Source organism: Mixophyes fleayi, chromosome 5, assembly GCF_038048845.1.
Source record: "Mixophyes fleayi isolate aMixFle1 chromosome 5, aMixFle1.hap1, whole genome shotgun sequence".
Lineage (NCBI taxonomy): Eukaryota > Metazoa > Chordata > Amphibia > Anura > Limnodynastidae > Mixophyes > Mixophyes fleayi.
In genome coordinates, this window is record NC_134406.1 from 115697368 (window position 1) to 115716526 (window position 19159).

A 19159-nucleotide genomic window follows, 5' to 3' on the forward strand; every position below is an offset into this window, starting at 1 on the left:
TCTGTCTGCGACCTGGCTGTCATAGCAACAGCCGGGACATCGCTTCCAGTCTCTCTAGTCCTGGCTGTCACCATGGCAACGGCCTGGGTGGCTTCTATTAGCGCCGCCTCCCAGCAACACACTGCAGCCAGGCGCGTGTGCATTATAATAAAGTGTGCCGGCTAATTAGGTTTAATTGTATTTATTAGGCAGCCTTGGGGGGCTAATCATGTGAGGTCCAATCCTTGCCCATGATTGACTGCATTTATTATTTAAGCCAGGGAAGGCTTAGCCTCTCTGCCGGATATAGCGTTCACAATTGTTTGCTGACCTGATGTTTCCTGACCCTGTTGTGCCCCCTGCCTGTACCTTGGACCTTGCTTGATCGCCTGTTTCCCTGACCTTTGCCTGCACTCTGGATTCTGCTGATTTGCTTGTGGTCCGGAACTCTGCTTGGAAATTGGACTTGCTTTCTTGCGGACGGCCCTGACCCTTTGACTTCACCCTTACTACCCTGTCTGCTACGCACCTCCGACCATGGCCTTTCCCGGATCACCGCTCCGCCTATTGTTCTACCTGTGCTTTGATCACCTTAGATGACCTTTTACTACATTGAGCTTAAGACCTAGGGGCATCCAATTACCTGTGAGCAGATAAATCTCTACGGGAAAGGCATCTGCTATAGGTGAAGACCTCGCTTCTAACCATTCTAAAACCTCATCTTGGTGGTCGTTAGCCTAACTACACAAGTCAAATCACGGGGTGAAGAACCTCTCTCCTCAGGGCCCTAAGAACTTGTTTGGTTTATGTAAGGATACTCAGGACAGAATAAATAGAGATTTTTTTTTTTTACTGACTAGTATGGAGGCAATAAAATCCAGTACTGATTTTCTTTGCAAAGATTCTCTAGATGTGGTGAACCTGTAGCCTCTACTGTTATTGCTGGAAGGGTGCTTTGAATATGGCCTTGGGCGGCGAACACTTCTAAGAATATACTAGTGGCAGTTATGACTCACCGGGCTCTCTGTCAGAGTAACTAGATAGGTAGATAGAGATAGGTAGATTGATAGTTAGGGGTAGGTAGGTAGTTTGGTAGGTATTAGTTAGCCACATTGGGTGTTTAGATAGGCAGATAGAATAGATAGTGTTAGGAACCCCTCTAGTCGATACAGCACAACCCGGAGTCTGCTCCGCCAGTCAGGTGTTCACTGGAGCCCCTAGTGGTGGGGACAGACTTGGCTGCAGACTGACAGAGGGTCGTGAAGTGTGTACCGACTAGGGAGAACCCAGGTAAGCGTAGTGGAGTCCAAGCAAGGGTCAAGGGCCGGCAGCAGATAGCAGATCCAGTAAACGGGCCGAAGGTCGGGGTCACAGGCACGGTAGCAAGATCCAAGTTACAGGCTGAAAGGTCAAGGGTCACTGGCAAACAGGCAGGGTCAAAGTTCAGGCAGGGGTCATACACGGGTAGTCAAATCAAAAGGTTAATCACCAAGAAGGCAGAGGAGCAGGCTAGCTGACAGCAACTGAACGCTATAAGCCCTCCCTGCCTTATATACAAGCTTTGGCCAATCAGGGCTCAGCCCTGCAATACATCACAGATAGCCTGCGGGCTAATTAATGTCAGCCTCCTATCTTAGCGCATGCGCCCAGCTGCCTCACTTGCTGGGGCGCAACGCTTGCTGCACTCGGCGTCAACGGTCGGGCCCGAGTAACCGGAAGTGACGCCCCGGTCGTCATGGAGACGGCCGGGATGTTCACTAAGGCAGGAAGTGAGTCGCGGCAGTGCCCGAGGCCGCCGCGGCTCCTGACAGATAGGTCTTAGATAGGGTCAATAGGGTCTGTTCTCTGTCAGAAGCTGCCCTCAATCATGCTGTCATTTCTTATGTAATGTCTCACCTGGCCAGCCTGTTTCTCTTACTCCACCCACCTGGCTTCTCATTATCACTTGCAGCCTATTGGTTCTGCTCTCCTTAAATAGCTGGCTAATCCTCGGCAGGATTGCCGGTAATACATTTACCAAAGTGATCTGCTCCCTTGTGTTTGCCCTGTTACCTGTTCCTGTTGTTTCCTGCCGACTTAGTGTATCCCCGTGTACCAGACCGTTTTCGTTCCTGTCTACTCTTTATTGGAATTCCCTGTGCATCGACTCGGCTCTGCTTTGACTTCTCCTGTGTTGATATCCCATGTACCAGACCTAATTCTGTTCCTGACTATTCAACTATCTACTGACAAGTTCCAGTCAGCTATCTCCTGGACCCCGGTAAAGTCGTGCTCCCAGGCATGGCTCCGGTGTGATCTGCAGCTCCTCTGCTCATCCTAACCTTATACGGAGACACAGCCCCTAAAGCATCTCTGCGCTTAGATTTCTAAAATCTTCCTCTGGCTCCGGACTCAACCTTGCCACAGGTACTTTTGACTGTTTACATATATCACTGTGTGTTACCCCTGGCAACCACCTAAGAACTGTTACCCCTATATCTCCGGACTCTCACTGGTACTGTGGGTTGTAGTTACCCTTGGCAACTGCCTATGTTCAGTTTCATAATCTTTACCTATCACTGCAAGTTCGGTTCCTTTCCAGACAAGCATCGGTACAGAAGTTGCTGTGTAGCAGGGGACTTCTCTATTATCTGTTCCTATATTTATTCCAGTGGCAACGAGTGATAAATCAGTCTTGACACCATCCACTCGGTGTCTCACCTGATTTCCTCCAGCACTGCCTAGTCTACTGCCTCGGTAACTCTGTCCCCACCACTACAGTAAACACCAGACTTTCGGAGCAGACTGCGGGTTTTGCTGTATTGGCTAGAGGGGTTCCTAACTGCAGTGTGAGGGGATCCTTGCTGTTTGGACACAGGCTGGACTCAATGATCCAAATAATGACTCAGGGGCAAACGCAGGATTCGAGGAGGGGGGGTTTCCACGCTACGATACCAGTGGGCCCATCCATCATGTGTAGGGGCGTGGCTGCAAATACACACCGGGTCAAACACACAGACATGTAAACTGTCATATACACAGATAAGCACAGACACATACACAAACACACAGACATGTAAAATGTCATATACACAGATAAGCACAAACACACACAGGATCAAACACACAGACATGTAAGCTGTCACATACACAGACAAACACAGACTCACACACATACATACATATATACACACACACACACACACACACACACATTCTTACCTTCTTCTGCTACCTCCTGCATAACACCCATGCTGGCCGTGTGGGAGGAAGGGGCGGGGCCAAACTGCCGGCAGATGACATATGAGCAAGATGCCATGGGCAAGATGGCACATGAGAACACTCAAAAGATGGGATCACAGGAAAAAACTTAGGCTGCAATTTTATCTAGACATTAGAAAATTAAGTAGCAAAAGGTGTTAGGGCTTTCTCAAAAAGACATGTTCCCAACGTAGGTAGGTTATGGGTTCTTCACATTATTGACTTTATAATTTTAGAAAATACTATAAGGATAATAATAATAGTAACAATGATAACAACCATACCATCATCCTCCAATGATGGGAGCAAACAGAGCACTCCATTTTCTCCAACCCATATCTAATTACTGCCAGAAAAACAACGTGCGGAGAGACCAGAAAGAGAGGATAAACCTGCTCTATTGTCCTATATTAAGATTGGAGGGTCTTGAAGGAATACTCTAGTTTCAAACCATAACTTCTGAGAAAAGAAATCATGGAGCTGTAATCGCAACTGGATGGGTAGGATATTGATATAGCTTTCCCAAGTTTCAAAAAAACTTGTGAGTTAAATTACTCTTCTGGAGAGATGCCTCCAGCCAATCCATCCTTAGGAGAAAGTACATCTTTTTCTTAAGCAAATCGAGCATTGGGGGGGAATTCTGGACCCACATATCAAGGACCGACTTCCTAGCCCCTGCAGATATTGCCATAAGTAACCTTCTTCCCCCTGCGGAAGTTCATGTATCAGGAGGCAGAATGCCCAAAAATTGCCTAATCAGGAGTAAGTGGCAGGTAATTTACTAATTCTGCAGTCGCAAATCTCCATACCCGGGTCCAGAAGGCCTTAATCACAGGACAAGCCCACAGACAATGATATAAATCCGCTTGGAGCTCACCACATTTGGGGCACCTAGAATCAGCTGAAAGACCAATGATATTTCGACGATGTGGTGAGAGGTAGCCTCTATAAAATATGTTGAGGAACATTTCTGCATACGTGGAGGCTGAAAAGAATTTTATCAAAGTAACCAATTTCCTCAACAACATCTGTTTTGGGAACTTTGAGGGAAGTATCGTAACCACCCACTCAAGCCCTAATTAATTTTAATGTGATGTATTATAGTTCTCAGAAAAGCTTAATTCGATGAAATTGCTCCTCTCTTGGAAGGAGAAGTTAATAATAAAGTATCAAGAGGGTTATCCCCATCAACTGCTGTAAAGAGTGAGATCACCTCTTGGGCATAATGCTGGGCCAGAATAAAAGAAAGACCACATGGACAGAAAAAGGGGAATAATTCCAGCGCCCCAACGTGGCAAAGTGGCTTTCTCCTAGTCTTGTCCAATAATTGTCCAACTGTCTGCAGTCCCTCCCTCTCCCACACAATGAAGGGGCGAACCGCCATGCCATCCTGGAATGCAGGGTTTTTGACAAACGGTAAATGTATGGATTTATAAGGATTAAGATGAAGATTGTCGTAATATATGCCAAATCTTCCTAACAGAAAGAACAAGGGGATTTTTAAGAGTATGGGAAGGTAATTCCTGATCGTGCAAATGAAGAAAGGCCTTTAAATAGGTATCGGAGATAAATTGTTTTTCTACTGCTAGATTTTAGCGTAGATGCTCTGATCCATTAACCAATCCTTCAGATAGCGCAGATGAGCTGCATGACTGTATTGAACTATGTCAGGGAAATTTATACCCCCATTTGTCTTGGGTTGTTGGAGTTTAATAAGACTGATCCTAGATTTTGTGTTGGAAGGGGTGGTAATGTTTGTAACTGGTACAATAATCGAGAAAACAATATCATCTTCAGGAGGTTTGCCCTGCCCAAGTAAGAGACATTGAGTCTTTCCCAACCATCCAGTTCCTTTTGCATATCAGTTATGGCTTTGCTAATATTGAGATTGTAGAGAGTGGCCATGTTCTTCGGGAGTTGGACCCCCAAGTAGTATTGACTTATCCGCCCATTGTAACCTAAGGGGCTGGGCCCATGGAGGTTCTGCTGGACCTCTAATCAAGAAAATATCCGTTGACTTTTCAAGGTTTACTTCAAATCCTGATACTGATCCTATTTCCCCAATTTTCTCCATTAATGAGCTCAAGCACGACTCTGGAATTGAAATATGAAGTAAAATATTTTCAGCAAATGCTGTGATTTTTGTACATTCTGTGCCAATAGAGATGCCCTTCAACTGGGGCCATTGCTGAATTATTCTCAGCATTGGGTCTAACGATAAATTAAACAGTGGGGACAACGGGCATCCCTGTCGAGTACCTCTTTGTCATCACCAGTGAGTCTCCCAGTAATGTATTGATAATTAAGGATGTTGATGGAGTATCATAAAAATAGTCTATCATTGCTATGAAGTCTGGGCCAAATTCCCTCCTGTTCAATACAGTTGTTAAAAATGACCAAGATGCTGTGTCGAATGCATCCAGACTAAAGCATATTAGGGGAGCTGGGATTTTGGGAAGAGGCAATTATTGAGGCTATTGCAGTGTGAATACCACGCACGAGTGGCGTCCATGGACAAAGCCTAACTGATGTGAGGTCAACAAAGAAGGCAGTATAGTTTGGAGGCGTTTAGCCATTATGCGGGAGAGTATTTTATAATCCAGGTTTTAATAATGTAATTGGGCGATATGAGGACATCAACATAGGGTCCTTATTTGGCATTGGAATTAGAATAGTATATGCCTGACTAAAGGATGGGTATTGAGGACGGTGACGGTGAATTGTCCGGTAGAGCTCTAACAGAGTCGGGACTATTTCTACTTTTAGAAATTTATAATATTCACCTGAATATCCGTCAGGGCCAGGGGATTTATGAAGCTTCAAATCTGAGATCTCTTGAGAGGAGATCTCAGTATTTAATAGATCTTGTCGTTTAGGAGACAATTTGGGCAAATTAGCTTCTTGTAGTAGCCCATTTAAAAGTGGGTTATTAGGTGGAGTAGCTGTATAGAGTGTCTGGTAATATTTTAAGAAAGCCCCTGCTATTTCTTTAGATTTAGTAAGAGGTAACATGGAATCTGACGTTTTAATAGCCACTTCTGCGTCTAAAAGGCTTTGAGAGGTTTGCCAAGAGTCTGCCAGCTCTATTGCCCCATCTATAGTATCTATTTTTTGTCTAATCTATTCTGGACTGGGCCTGGGCCAGTAGGAAATTTTCTAATGTTTGCTTCGCCTGTTTGTAGATAGCAAATGTCGTATTTTTGGGATAAGAAAGATAAGCATTATATTGGGTTTGCATTGTTTGTATAAGGGATTGATAAGTTTAATTTGATTCTTTTTTCCTGTTGGCCATGTATGCTATTATATTCCCCCGCAAAACCTCCTTAGATGCCTCCTAGAATAATACAGGATTGTCAAAATATTCAATGTTGTTTTCTTGGTATTCCAGCCAATGATATTTGAGATGCTGTTTAAAGTTTTCTGATGTATATATAAGTAGCATGGGAATCGCCAAGTAAAATTCTGTTGTCCCTCCAAGGGGAGGCAGAGCGATACTAATACAGGGGCATGAACAGATATAAGTATAGAACCAATATCAGTCTTGATAACCTCAGTTATTAAAGAATTTGCCAGTAATATATAATCAAGCCTGGAAAATGAGTTGTGAAGGATTTATCTGAGGGGTTTAACAGTCTCCATGAGTCCGTAAGACCATGTGTCATTTTTAGGGTAGAAATCTGGGTCCACAGTTCAGATCTGAGGTTCTGGGGAACAGGATTTTTGTCCATATTTGGATCATCTACCACGTTACAGTCACCCCCCCCACTATTAAATTTGACGTTTCTCTTGAGGCAATAAATTGGGCTATGAAGTGGAAATTTATTTTTTGGATTCACATTAGGGGCGTAAATGTTTAAGAGCGTAGTCGTGGATCTGGAAATCTAGTAGTATGTATCTGCCATTTGGGTCAACTACACTATCCGAGATGGTGTATGACACATTCCTCCCTAACAACATGGCCACCCCCCTGTATGGGGCTGATATACATTCAGCAATCCAAGAATACTTAAGGCTAGAATCATCTCCCAATTTTCAATGCGTTTCCTGCAAAAAAATTATATCAGGACTATGGCGTTTAAGATGTGTTGTAACCATTTTTCGCTTTATAGGAGTGTTTAAACCACCTACATTCCATGTGATATCAAGGGTGGAGCGGGATGAGAAGTAATGTCAGAATGAGTAGATGGCATGGTCAGCTCGCCCCCCCCCCCCATCCGGGGATTGGTTACTCGCGGACTGCATTCTTTCTTGATGTAATCTTAAGGTGATAGGAAGCAGGTACATCCCCAGCCACTCAAATGGATTCTGGTCTCCACTGCACCTCGCACACAATTTCAAATCAAGAATCTTTGCACATGTTGAAAAAATAATAGCATTATTATCTGAACACTCTTCATCCACCATTTTCTATTTTTCCCTTTTTCCATTAACAAGCTAGGATAAATCCCGGACATGTAGTCGCGATTCATCCTAAGAGATATGAACGTTTCAATAACTTTGTTACTCATAAGCATAACGAGAAGAAATGTAAATAGTATATTGATACAGAATACAACCTTTTAACGTAGAACAGGCACAATACTCATTAGAGTGGCCATATATCTAGAATAATAATGAATATATTATCTCGGCGATAGGGGGGCACTGTCTCCAGCTGGTGCCCCTTGTGACGGTGGCTTGTGTAAGAAGCCTCTGCTGGGTCTTCAAAGAACAGGGTTTTTCCATTTTCCACAACCCTAAGTCTGGCCGGGAATAGTAGAGCAAAACGCTTATTGCTGTCTATTAAGTGTTTACATACCGCTGAAAACTCTTTTCGTTTTTGTGACACTATGACTGAGAAATCTTGAAAGATTAAAATTTGTGTTACTTTAATAATCAGTGACCCCCGTTTTCTATATGCCCCAAGTATTGATTCTTTTGCTCTATAGTCCAGGAATCTGGCTATGACTGGACATGGTCTAGGCCTATCCCCCTCTCTCTCCTGGCCTATTCTGTGCGCCCTTTCAATTTGAGGTTTATCCATTGTTTCTTCAAGCTCCAACGCCAAAGGAATCAATACACCTAGATAATTGGTTAGTTGTAGATTTTTTTTACAGGATGGCTTAAATAAGGGCCTGGCTCTGAAAACTCTAAAAGTTCAAGTTTTAGCATTAAGTTTTTTTCTGGATACGAAAATAACATTGGAGGAACTAATAAAAAAAAATTTCAGGGTAGTCAGGAGGATTTGGCTATATATCAGGCCATTTGTAACACCATGGAATCTTTAATATAATTTTGGATTCATTATAGACAAACCCATATGAGCCTTTGTAAGAGGTTCATCTTAAATGGCTTACCCTTAAAGTTGTTTTTAGTGGCAGATATGTCTGCGAGATAAGTAGGAGAAACACATGCATCATGGTGCAGTCAACCAATTGTAAATGTTTTTCCTGATAGAATGATACTAAGGACAATTAATTATTTGCCTAAAGTAGTATCTGACTTTCATTTAAAAAAAGAGGTTACATTGGAGAAGTAGAAGCATTTTCATGTTAGATGTGCTAAGAGCATTCTCCACTTATCTGCAGAGAACAAAGCGACTGAGGAAAGCTGATCAACTATTTATGTTACCTTTTGGAGCATGACAAGGACATGCTCCATCAAAGTATACTCTTACAAGATGGATATGTGAGATCATAATACAGGCTTGTAAAGGGAAAGGACTGGAGGTGCCTAAAATTATAAAGGCACAGTCAACAAGGGCAATGCCAACTTATTGGGATCAAAGAGCACAAGTATCACAAAAGAAATTTGTAAAGAGTCAGGATGGTCTACAATCCACAACTTTACAAGACATAATATGCTGGATGTGATACCAGTAATTGCAGCTCAGTCTGGAAGGAGTATTCTTCAAATTTGAGATCAATAAATATTTTAATTTTTGCACTTGTTATGGTGTCACGGTTTATTGGCCCACTCTGTTGTTATTGTTTGGGTACATCCCATTGGTTAGGGCTGCTAGGTAGTCTGAAGAAATGGGCAAATTATATTTAACTGTCAATTTTCCTCAAAGGACATGGCAGCTCTAATATTGCCATCCTTGCTATATTTTTCAGCTTGAGAAGTCAGTCAAAGACATTGGGGAAGAGGAGGAGTTCTATTATATAGCCTTGGATGATCTTCACTTATGAATAGGATGTTAACCCATTGGTTAGGGCTGCCTGTGAGTCTTTCGAGGAAACAAAATTAACAGGTAAATATTGTCTATTTGTTCATATTAAATTCTTATAGACCTCTCATTGGGGCAAAATATTTGATTAAAATATATAATTGTGAATTATTGAATTATTTCAATAACTGATTAAATATAATGCAGCAAATGTAATGTGAACATTATTTGCGCACCACTCAATTAAAATTGTTATTCTGACAGTATTACCACACAATTGAAAATTTGTTGTGTGTCACAAGGTTGAAAATAATAAACTATCAGAGTTTGTAGTATCGAATAAGATTATACTATATACATAGCATAGGTCAACAAGAAAACGGGATCATATTGTAAACCTATAGAGGACTATATTCACTTAATTGAGCAATTATTGCATTTTCTTGTTAAGTGTATTGATAATTTCACAGTATTACTACTTTCATTCTGTGTTCTGGATACAATTCTATTTATTACTGTTATGCATGCAATGTCACGTAATTTATTAAAATATTTGGTGTTTCAAACAACAATATAATTGAATTATCATTTCCAGTAAATCTACTGTTAGTTGATCTGTGTTATAGTATAAGTCTATGTACATCTGCCCAACAGAAAAAGTTGGATTCATAGATGCACACTTCAGTAGTGTGTTGCTTTGTCCTAACTTATGTATTGTTTACTATACTAAACTTCACAGCAATGATCTAATTCGTTATCTGCAATTGTTATTTTATATATAATTATGTTTCGCTATTTGTCTATTTAAGGAGCATACCAATGAATAATTTAAATGAACCGCCCCACTGGAACATCCGTCCAAATGGAGATGGTGAAGGGAGTAAATGGAATTATGCTTTACTGGTACCAATGCTGGGATTGGCTGCTTTTCGTAAGTATATCGTATGTTTGTGTTACAATATATACATATATTGCATAAGTAGTGTCACTATGTAGTGGTTGCATGTATAGTGCAGAATTGATTGTTGGGATAGGCATATGCAGTATAAAAAGAAGCTGTTATTGTGTACCTGTGGGCTACACAAAGTGGAGTCAGTGTACCAATTTACTAGTAGGTAGTATTCATTCTTCTGAATATTGGTACAAGCCATACAATGGCTTCCTCCACTAGTGCATACATACACTTTATAAAAGATTTAGCAGAACAAATAAGGTGACAGCTTGGACTCGAGTTACAAAATCTTAAAGAGAAAAGTGAAGCCACTATTTGACATTATATGGCAAAAGCTGTGTATAACTGAACTGAATAATATACTTTAAATAACTGGCGTATTTACAGTTAACTGACTCTACAGCAGAGGACCATGTTAGGAGGAAGGTGCATCTCTAGATAAGCAGACAGTATGAGTGACAGCTTTTAAGAGTTGATGTGCAGAAACACACTGTGTGGATTGGTGCACCTGCTTATGTGATTCAGATGCTTCCTCTCATTCTATTTCCCCCCATGAGGCGCAATTGGGACAGAAAGGAATGTAAACAAAAATTGCATGACCTGTAAAATAGATCTTCAGTATGTGAAAATCCACGTCACATGAAACACTGTGCCTGGTGCCACTTTTAACACAGTTCTGCGGATAAATGTTTAATGAAATATAGTCTGTATGTAGTGTATTTTCTAGGGAGTGCCTTAGTGTAATCTTTCGAAAACCAAATTGTCACAAAACAGTATACCTTAAACTGGCCACATACAAATAGCTTGATATTGCAACATGTGTAGCTCTCAAAATTAGCATGATCTTATGGTTTTCAATAGAAATTGATGTGGTCTTTATCAGGCATGTTTGCAAATGTGTTTGGAGGATAGCCACTGTGAGCCTGTGTGTGCATTAATGTTCTGATCCAGTGATGGGCAGCAGGCTGCTGACCAAGCCTTCTTCTGCAGCTCCTAGCTTCTTACTTGTTTATGGTTTATGCCTCTCCAGTCCTTATCTCTGCTTTATGCCCTGTCCAACCAGCTCCTTTTCTCTGCTTTATGCACTGCCAAATTTCACCCGAGGTTCCAGCTCTTATTGAATAACAGTTTGGACCGCGGGTAAGGCTCAGTGGCTCATGAACCAGACTATAAGACTGAACTTACTCTTATTCTTTGCTCAGAGTAGCCAACTGCATATGGCCACTTCTGCATCACGAGACCTCTTCCGCACAATGCAGAAAGGTCATGCAATGCCAGCAGCACACCTAAGCTCAAAGGAGGAGGGATGTGCAATCTGCACCACATGGTTTCCCTCCTTCCTCCGCAGAAGATAACTGTGTGATTCCTGCTTACATTACTTAATTAAAGCAAGCTAAGGAATTTTTAGTAGCGTGTTGTTAGTCATTAGATTTGTAGTGGGTGGTCACTGGAACTCCCAGTAAGTGGATGTTTTAAAGGAGTTTTTTGTATGCAGTATGAGGAAAATGGGAATTTTGAGAGGGAGGGTCTAAGTGGTGTAAATATGATTCTAAAGGTCATATGGGATGTCTTTGTTGAGTGGGCATTTTGGGTTTCTGAGGGGCATTTCTGTTCTAGTAGAGGGTTTGAATGGCATATGGGGAAATCTAAAGGGTGTTTTGGAGAAGATGTGGCATCTATTCAATGGAAAACCACACCACTATTGCAATGCATCCAAATGCAAGTAAATTGCGAGCAGGTGTGCTAACATTTAATGTAGGCTCACCATCACTACCTTCCATAAACATCAGGCAGACTTAGTAGGGGTTCAGGAAACACACTTGTTGTCACAAGCTCAAAATCTTTTTAAAGACCTTAGATATACTATCTGCTATACGGCAAACACACCTCTTAAAAGCAATGGTGTTGAAATACTTATCAATGCGAGAACATCCTTTGTTCCCAAATCTAAAATAGATGATAAAAATGGCAGTAATCCGCCTACTCAAAAACATATTGTCTTATTGTATGCACCAAATATGTGGAAAATTTCTAAGGGACATCTGTGAGGAAATGCAAAAGGTTAATAAGTGCAATTTAAACATCATTGAGGATTTTAAGTTAGTCCCAGACCCTAAAATTGTTAAGACATGTCCCTCCAAAACTAGACCATTCGCTGAATTTGACCCTCATGACATCTGGAGAGTAAGTGCACCTGGGTAAAGGAATTGCGTGTGTGTGTGTGTGTGTGTGTGTGTGTGTGTGTGTGTGTGTTGTGTGTCTCATACTCGCGTATTAACCTGACTTTTGCAAATAAATTTACCCCACAGCACTTCAAATGTGAACTCAGCAGAGATAGCCAACCTATTTGCTAAATACTATGCTCAATTAAAAAGATGACATTAATAAATAAAACTCAATTCTCACCAACCGCTATCCAAACCTAAATCTAACATTGGGTCACGGAAATTATTAAAGCTCAAGATCCCTCCCCCTACCACCAGACCCCATATTCTCTAGACTCACTAAAGGCAATGCGAAAGGAGGCATTACCTTTTGGTACCAACAGTTCACTCTCATACATCCCTAATCTACTTCCCAATTGAAGAAGATTTGAACATGATGTTCTTAACTAGCCAATGGGAACATATGTATAATACCTCCCACAGCTTCTCCAACAGTTTAAATCATACAGAGATACAGATCAAACTTTTTAATATACTTTACATTACCCCTGACAGACTTCACAAGATGTGGCCTAGCCAATCGAAACTCTGTTGGAGTGAGTGTAATGAGACGGGATCTATAATACACGTTCTCTGAAATTGCCCAGGGATTCGACCATTGTTAGAAGGCTGTTTCCAACATGATAAATATAGTCAATAATATCAATGTTGTCCCCTCACCAGAGGTAGCACTTCTACACTACTATTCTGAGAAAATCCCCAAACACGCTACATTAGTATTCGGCCACATCCTTATCGTGACTTGAGCAGCCATAGCCAAAAAAGGAAAACCCTATCTTCTTCCTTACATACAATAATATCTAAATTTCTGTTTAGCTTCCATATAGACACTTCAGAATTATCCTACTCAATTTTGGCTTCCTCTCCTATCATTAAATGGCATCCGTGGCACAAATATGTTACTGAAGGAGAGGACTCCACATCACCTGACACTGATACTGTTTCTGAACCCTTGCCTTATCTAGCGGGCGGCTGTGGGATGGCGCGGCTGTAACGTGAGCCCTTTCTGCGACCGACGGCGGCCCCGGTGAGTCTTATACCCGCAAATTGCTCGCCCTGACCTACCTATCTACTGCCGAATGGCAACCCTATTAGCTGGGCACAAAAATTTCGAAAGCAGCCTCTCCATATCAACAGGACTGGAAGTGCTAGATGCCATTGCCCCACTTCACTTACGGCATTACCCGGCTCCACACTGTATCTGGTAAGATATTTTGGGCTCTGCTCCCCTCTAAAAAAACCACAATCTAACCTCTGTAACTGCGGCTGCAGTCTCCAACCAACACCTCTGTCTCATATAGGCAGGGTGATTGTACTAGTTGTTAAGACAGACGCCTGAGGATTTGCAGACACACTGCCCTGATCCTCATTGGATATACCAAAACTAGATCTATGTCTTCTCTATCTACTAAGCTCTTTTGGGAGACCCTGGCAATCTGTCTTACCTGTCTCAACACTTCAGATCTTCCATATATATATAAAATCGTGTATTACTTACATCTCTGTGAGTTTTCGTTGCCCCCCAGTGGCCAAGCTGCATTGTTTCACCCTCAATATCTTTAAACACGTTTTGCCAATTAAAGCTGAACCCGAATGGAAATTCTTTTGATGACGCCTGACTTTATCTAATCTATTTGCTTTGGTCTGCCACATAGCTAGTAGCAAAAGCCCATTAAGCACAGGAACTGAACCTCCCACAGGTTGAGCAAAAAACAGTGTGCTGGCCTAATGATGACAGAAGCTTCCTCCTTTACCTCACTCATGTCTACTTAACATCATTCTTGGCTTAATCTCGGCAACCGGACACAGCATTTTGCAGCACCTATACTTCTATTGGTCAAATCTATCCCTCATCTGGTGATTCTAAAGACGGGTCAGAGAAGGTATCCAGTCTATACCTACTGTTAACTATTTCAAGTCGCTGGCGTCAGGCAAAAACAAGAAGGCTCCCCTCTTACCAGAATGTCTAACTTCGGTTGATCACAGGGCCTCTGCCTCGCTGGACTTGCAGTGTCTCTTTCCTCCTTTTTGACACCTCGACCCCCTCATTCCTCTTATTGTCGATACGGTGCAAAAAATGCTTGCTGCACTTAATACTGAACTTACCACAACTATGAGGTCGTCCATTTGCGAACTCGAACTAGAGGAAATCGGAGACTTCACAAACAATCTGGATCAAAAAATGGGAGAGGTTGTAACATCTCATAATGTGCCTAGCCCATTATGCTATACGCCAAGAGTTGTACTCTCTCAAAGACAAAATAGCAGATATGGAAGATCACCCCAGGCGAAACAATGTGAAAATCAGACACATTCCAGACTCTGGGACTAACGCTGGCTTACACTCTTATGTTCTGGCCCTTTTTTGAAAACGACTTCCTTCCAGGCTTAGAACGTGACCTCCTCATTAACAGAGTGCATCGCCTACCTAAGCCAAGAGCGTTTATGGGATCATCACCCAGAAACACCTCCTGATGCATTTCTTCCACATTGAAGACCAACTGCTATGATCGTTTAGAGCCGTGGAAAACACAGATATACTTGCAGGCCTTCAACTGTTTCCAGATTTCTCTGTGGCTACAATTATAAAGAGGAGATCTTTCACACAGTCATCGTGGCACTCCGGGACAATGACATTCCTTACTGCTAGGGGTTTCCGGTAAATTTCATCATGCAAAGGAATAACTCTACACATGTCATTTACTTCCCGGAAGAAGACACATTTAGCTGCTAAAAGGCTGGGACATCATCTGTCCCACCAATTCCAGTCAACCTCAAGCTTGGATCCAACCTGACTGGTCGACTGTGGGACATTCCTGACTCAATATTGAACCAGACGTGACTTTTCTTAATCCTTGTTCGTTTACAGGTAACAGCCCAGACCAGATCCTACTGTAAGAGCCCCAGCTGCAGTCTCTAGGTTTGTCCCGTGTACATGAACGCTTGAATTGACGATTGGACTGCAGTGTAACTGACTAGATGCTCCGGTCTGTTCCTTCGTTATTGGTACTATCTGGTACACTGTTGATAACCTCTTGTTTATAATAGTACAAAAGTCATTATAGGTAATTCTACAATGTTATATATCCTTTTTTTTACACAGGTTGATATGCCGTGGGGATTCCGGCGGAGAGTTGGTCGAGTGGGTATAATATTTGAGGCGGGGATACATTGCTCCACGGTATGGTAGTGCCTCTCTCACACTCATCAAACTCGGCCTTTACGTCTCGGCTGATCCCTCCTCCGGGTATCCCCACACTGATTCAGATTGTAAAAGTTTATATTTTTACCAGTTTGTTTTCCATAGTTCTATATTGATCTGTTACTCAGCTATCCTCTACACAATAGGTGCTGACAAATTTCCCAGTATGGATCTGAACAAGGATATGTTTATTTGTGTTGGGAATCTCAGATCCACCTCCTCTCCTTTCTTCGGTCCAGGTTGCCATTTTAAACCTATCATTATAGATCTAACTTTATACAAGACATTGGTGGGGGACGCCTTTAGAACAGGCTCCACTCCCCCACATATTACATATTTTGCTGCTTCCATCCCAATGCGGCAAGTAAGCTAACCCGATTTCTGGGTTATTTCAGTTTTTTTTCCTTTCTTTCCTCCTATTGTCCCTGCCCGTTATCCCCTTCCGTTCCCATATCAGATATTCTCCTACTAAATGAAACCACCCATATGTCTTCCTTTCAGCCCCATGATAGAGGTTACCAATGTTCCCATATAGGGGTCTCCATACTCAGACACTCTTATAATTAAATTATTTTCTCCAAATGTTTGGGGCCTTAATTCCCCAAACAAAAGACTCTTAGCACTTAAAACATTTTTCCAACATAGGGCAGATGTTGTGGCACTGCAAGAGACTCATTTTTGCTTCAGAGCCCACCCCCTCCTCAGAGATCAACATTACCCAATATGCTACTTGGCCAACAGTCCACTCAAACACAATGGTGTGACTATCTTATTTAGATCTAATATTTAATTTACACTACATCATAAATTGGAAGACAAATGTACAATATTTAGTCTTAACCGGTCATTTAGACCACAAAGCGGTCACATTGGTTTCCCAATATGCACCGAATTCCCGACCAATACCTTTTCTAACGACAGTATTTTGAGAAGTACAGAAAATCCGAATGGGTAACCTCATACTGATTGGAAACTTTAACTTCGTATTGGACCCCCCCACTTGATAAGATCTATCTTCCCGAGGGTACTGTACCCTTTGACCTTGGTGGCCATCCACTCTCATTTCGCAAACTAATTGCAGAATATGATTTATATGACACATGGCTTGTGTTTGCTCTTCGAGAGAAAGACTTTACTTACCATTCCCATGTGCACAATACCTAATCTAGAATCAACTTGATCCTGATTGACAAATGGTCCTTCCAACACTCAAAATCATTGTCTATATTCCCAATTACTTGGCCAGACCACACTCCACTTCTGTGGTCCTGGTTCCACTTTGCTCTGACTTCTCCCTCTAGACCATGGAGGCTACCTACCTACCTCCTCACCTCCCTTAAGTGCAAGTCCACGCTCCAAGTGTCGTTAGATAATTACCTTGCCAATACCTCTGCAGAGGTGTTACAACTACCAGCAATTATCTTAAGCCTACAGATCTAATAGCAGAGGTCTTCACCTATAGCAGCCGCCTTTCCCATAGAGCTTGATATGCTCACAGGTACTTAGATGTCCCCAGGTCTTAAACTCAATGTAGTGCACGCTTTTGATTAATGCTGCAGCATGGAAATAGGAGGTGATGACAGTAGGCAACGATGGTCAGGAATAAGGCAGGTCAGCAGCCAGGAACTAAACGCTATAACCGTCAGGGAGGCTAAGCCCTCCCTGGCTTGAAAAGTCATGCTGCCCAATGAGGATGCAGGAACCCAACCTGCACTAATCAGCCTCAGGAGGTTTTAATTACTTTAACAGAACTGCGGTTTGTTTGAAAGCTCACCCGGCACGGTAGCAGTGGGGAGAGAGCATCCCAGCTGTTGCCCAGGCAACCGGGATGAGGAGGCGGAAGTGACAGCCTGGGGCAGTGAGTCGCGGCGGCCAGGGGAAACACTTCCCCCTTGAGTCACCCTGACATCTTGGTTTCTCGGGAAACTTTCTAAAGAATTCCTTTATGAGTTTATTAGCTTGGAGGCGCCTCCGCGTCATCCATGATCGTTCTTTCGGGCTGTAGCCTTTCTAATGTATTAAGAAATAAGTCTGTCTTTGCACTTTCTTGGAATTTTTTCCACACTGAATTTGTTTCCCCATACACAATGACTGGCCGAGTTCTGTGTGATCTATGCCAATTGGACTTGCTAGGGGCGACAACTTTTTTCAAGAGAGAACAATGGAATGTGTTCAGGGTTTTTTTTTTTTTAATTCTATTTTTATTGAAAATGGTACAGCTTATACATTTTTGAACAGTATTATACATACAATTGAGTATTATCTTTAGCCATCTTTTAATTAAACAGCATATAGATATCAAACAGCACCTGTATTATTCATTAGGAAACATTTAGATATTTAAAACCAGGCTTCGCTGACAGAGCTGTAAGCTTTGCAAATAAACTTATCAAAAGATACGTAGTCGCCTAACCACTTTTTTGAATGGGGGAGAAGGGAAGGGGGAGGATTTTTGTAGGGAGGGTAGTACTTGTACTGTAGTTATTCCTTTGGGCGTGCAATGTCGTTTCCTTGAATTTCATCCATTCGACCAAAGTAGATAGAATACCCTATGTTTATCGCCTGAGGACTAAATCAATTCATCCATGGACATGTAAAAGTCTAAGCGTTCAAACCATTCTTTGATAGAGGGGGCTGTTGGCGATCTCCAGTGGACCAGTATCACAGCCTTTGCTGCGTTGCTGAGGTATTTCACAGTAGACTTTTTATATTGGGAAATGGGCATTTTTGTATTGTTTAGAAGCCAATAAGTTGGACAATTTGGGAAAGTGGTACCAACTATTGCATTGGAAAGGAGTCTAACTATATCAGAAGGGTCTGAGAGATGAGCATGCCCACCAGATATGTAGCGGAGCGCCCGGCGCCAATTGGCATCTCCAGCACAGATCTGGAGTTCCCAGGAACATTTTAGCTAGGAGGCTGGGACACCGGTACCACAGAGATAACACTTTATTTTGTATTTCGACCACTCGCAGACATACAGAACTGGATTGGGTGCGTCGGAATATGTCACTCCAATCTTGTTCAAATATAACAGTTCCCAGCTTATGTTCCTAATTGCTGGAAAATTTCGGTAATGCATGGAAGAAATGTTCAATTAAAATGCTATAAATAGCGGATAAGATATGTTTTGGGTGTTGAGGAGTTGTTCATATGGTTTCAAATTGTGTGAGTGTCCTTCCTGCCATCTCCCGAATCCCTGGGATGAATATTAAGTGTTTCAATTGCAGGTATCTCCAAAGATCTGTATTGGGTAAATCCCATTAGATAGCCACCAAAGTAACGTGGTCCATTTAATTTCACTTTCTAGCTCCACAGTCTGTGCAGCCTGCTTTTTTTATCTTCAAAGTATTTACAAGCCTTGCAATCTAAATTAACTAGAGGTAGTGACGTGGTAGAACTCCAAAAGGCAG

The 19159-nt window shown here is 42.1% G+C and overlaps 1 protein-coding gene across 6 annotated transcripts in view; it reads left to right on the plus strand.

The window, feature by feature from the left end:
• Window positions 1-19159, plus strand: part of CCDC127 (coiled-coil domain containing 127) — a 68206-nt gene that overhangs the window by 14359 nt on the left and 34688 nt on the right. For 3 of the 6 annotated variants that reach the window (XM_075212743.1, XM_075212740.1, XM_075212741.1), the window contains exons 2-3: window positions 9315-9451; window positions 10177-10298. In XM_075212743.1, the coding sequence (XP_075068844.1) occupies window positions 10187-10298 (112 nt within the window). In that variant the 5' untranslated portion in view covers window positions 9315-9451; window positions 10177-10186. Of the gene's footprint in view, window positions 1-7387; window positions 7498-9314; window positions 9452-10176; window positions 10299-19159 lie in introns of those variants that run through there. The other 3 variants (XM_075212744.1, XM_075212738.1, XM_075212742.1) reach the window with 2 other exon arrangements.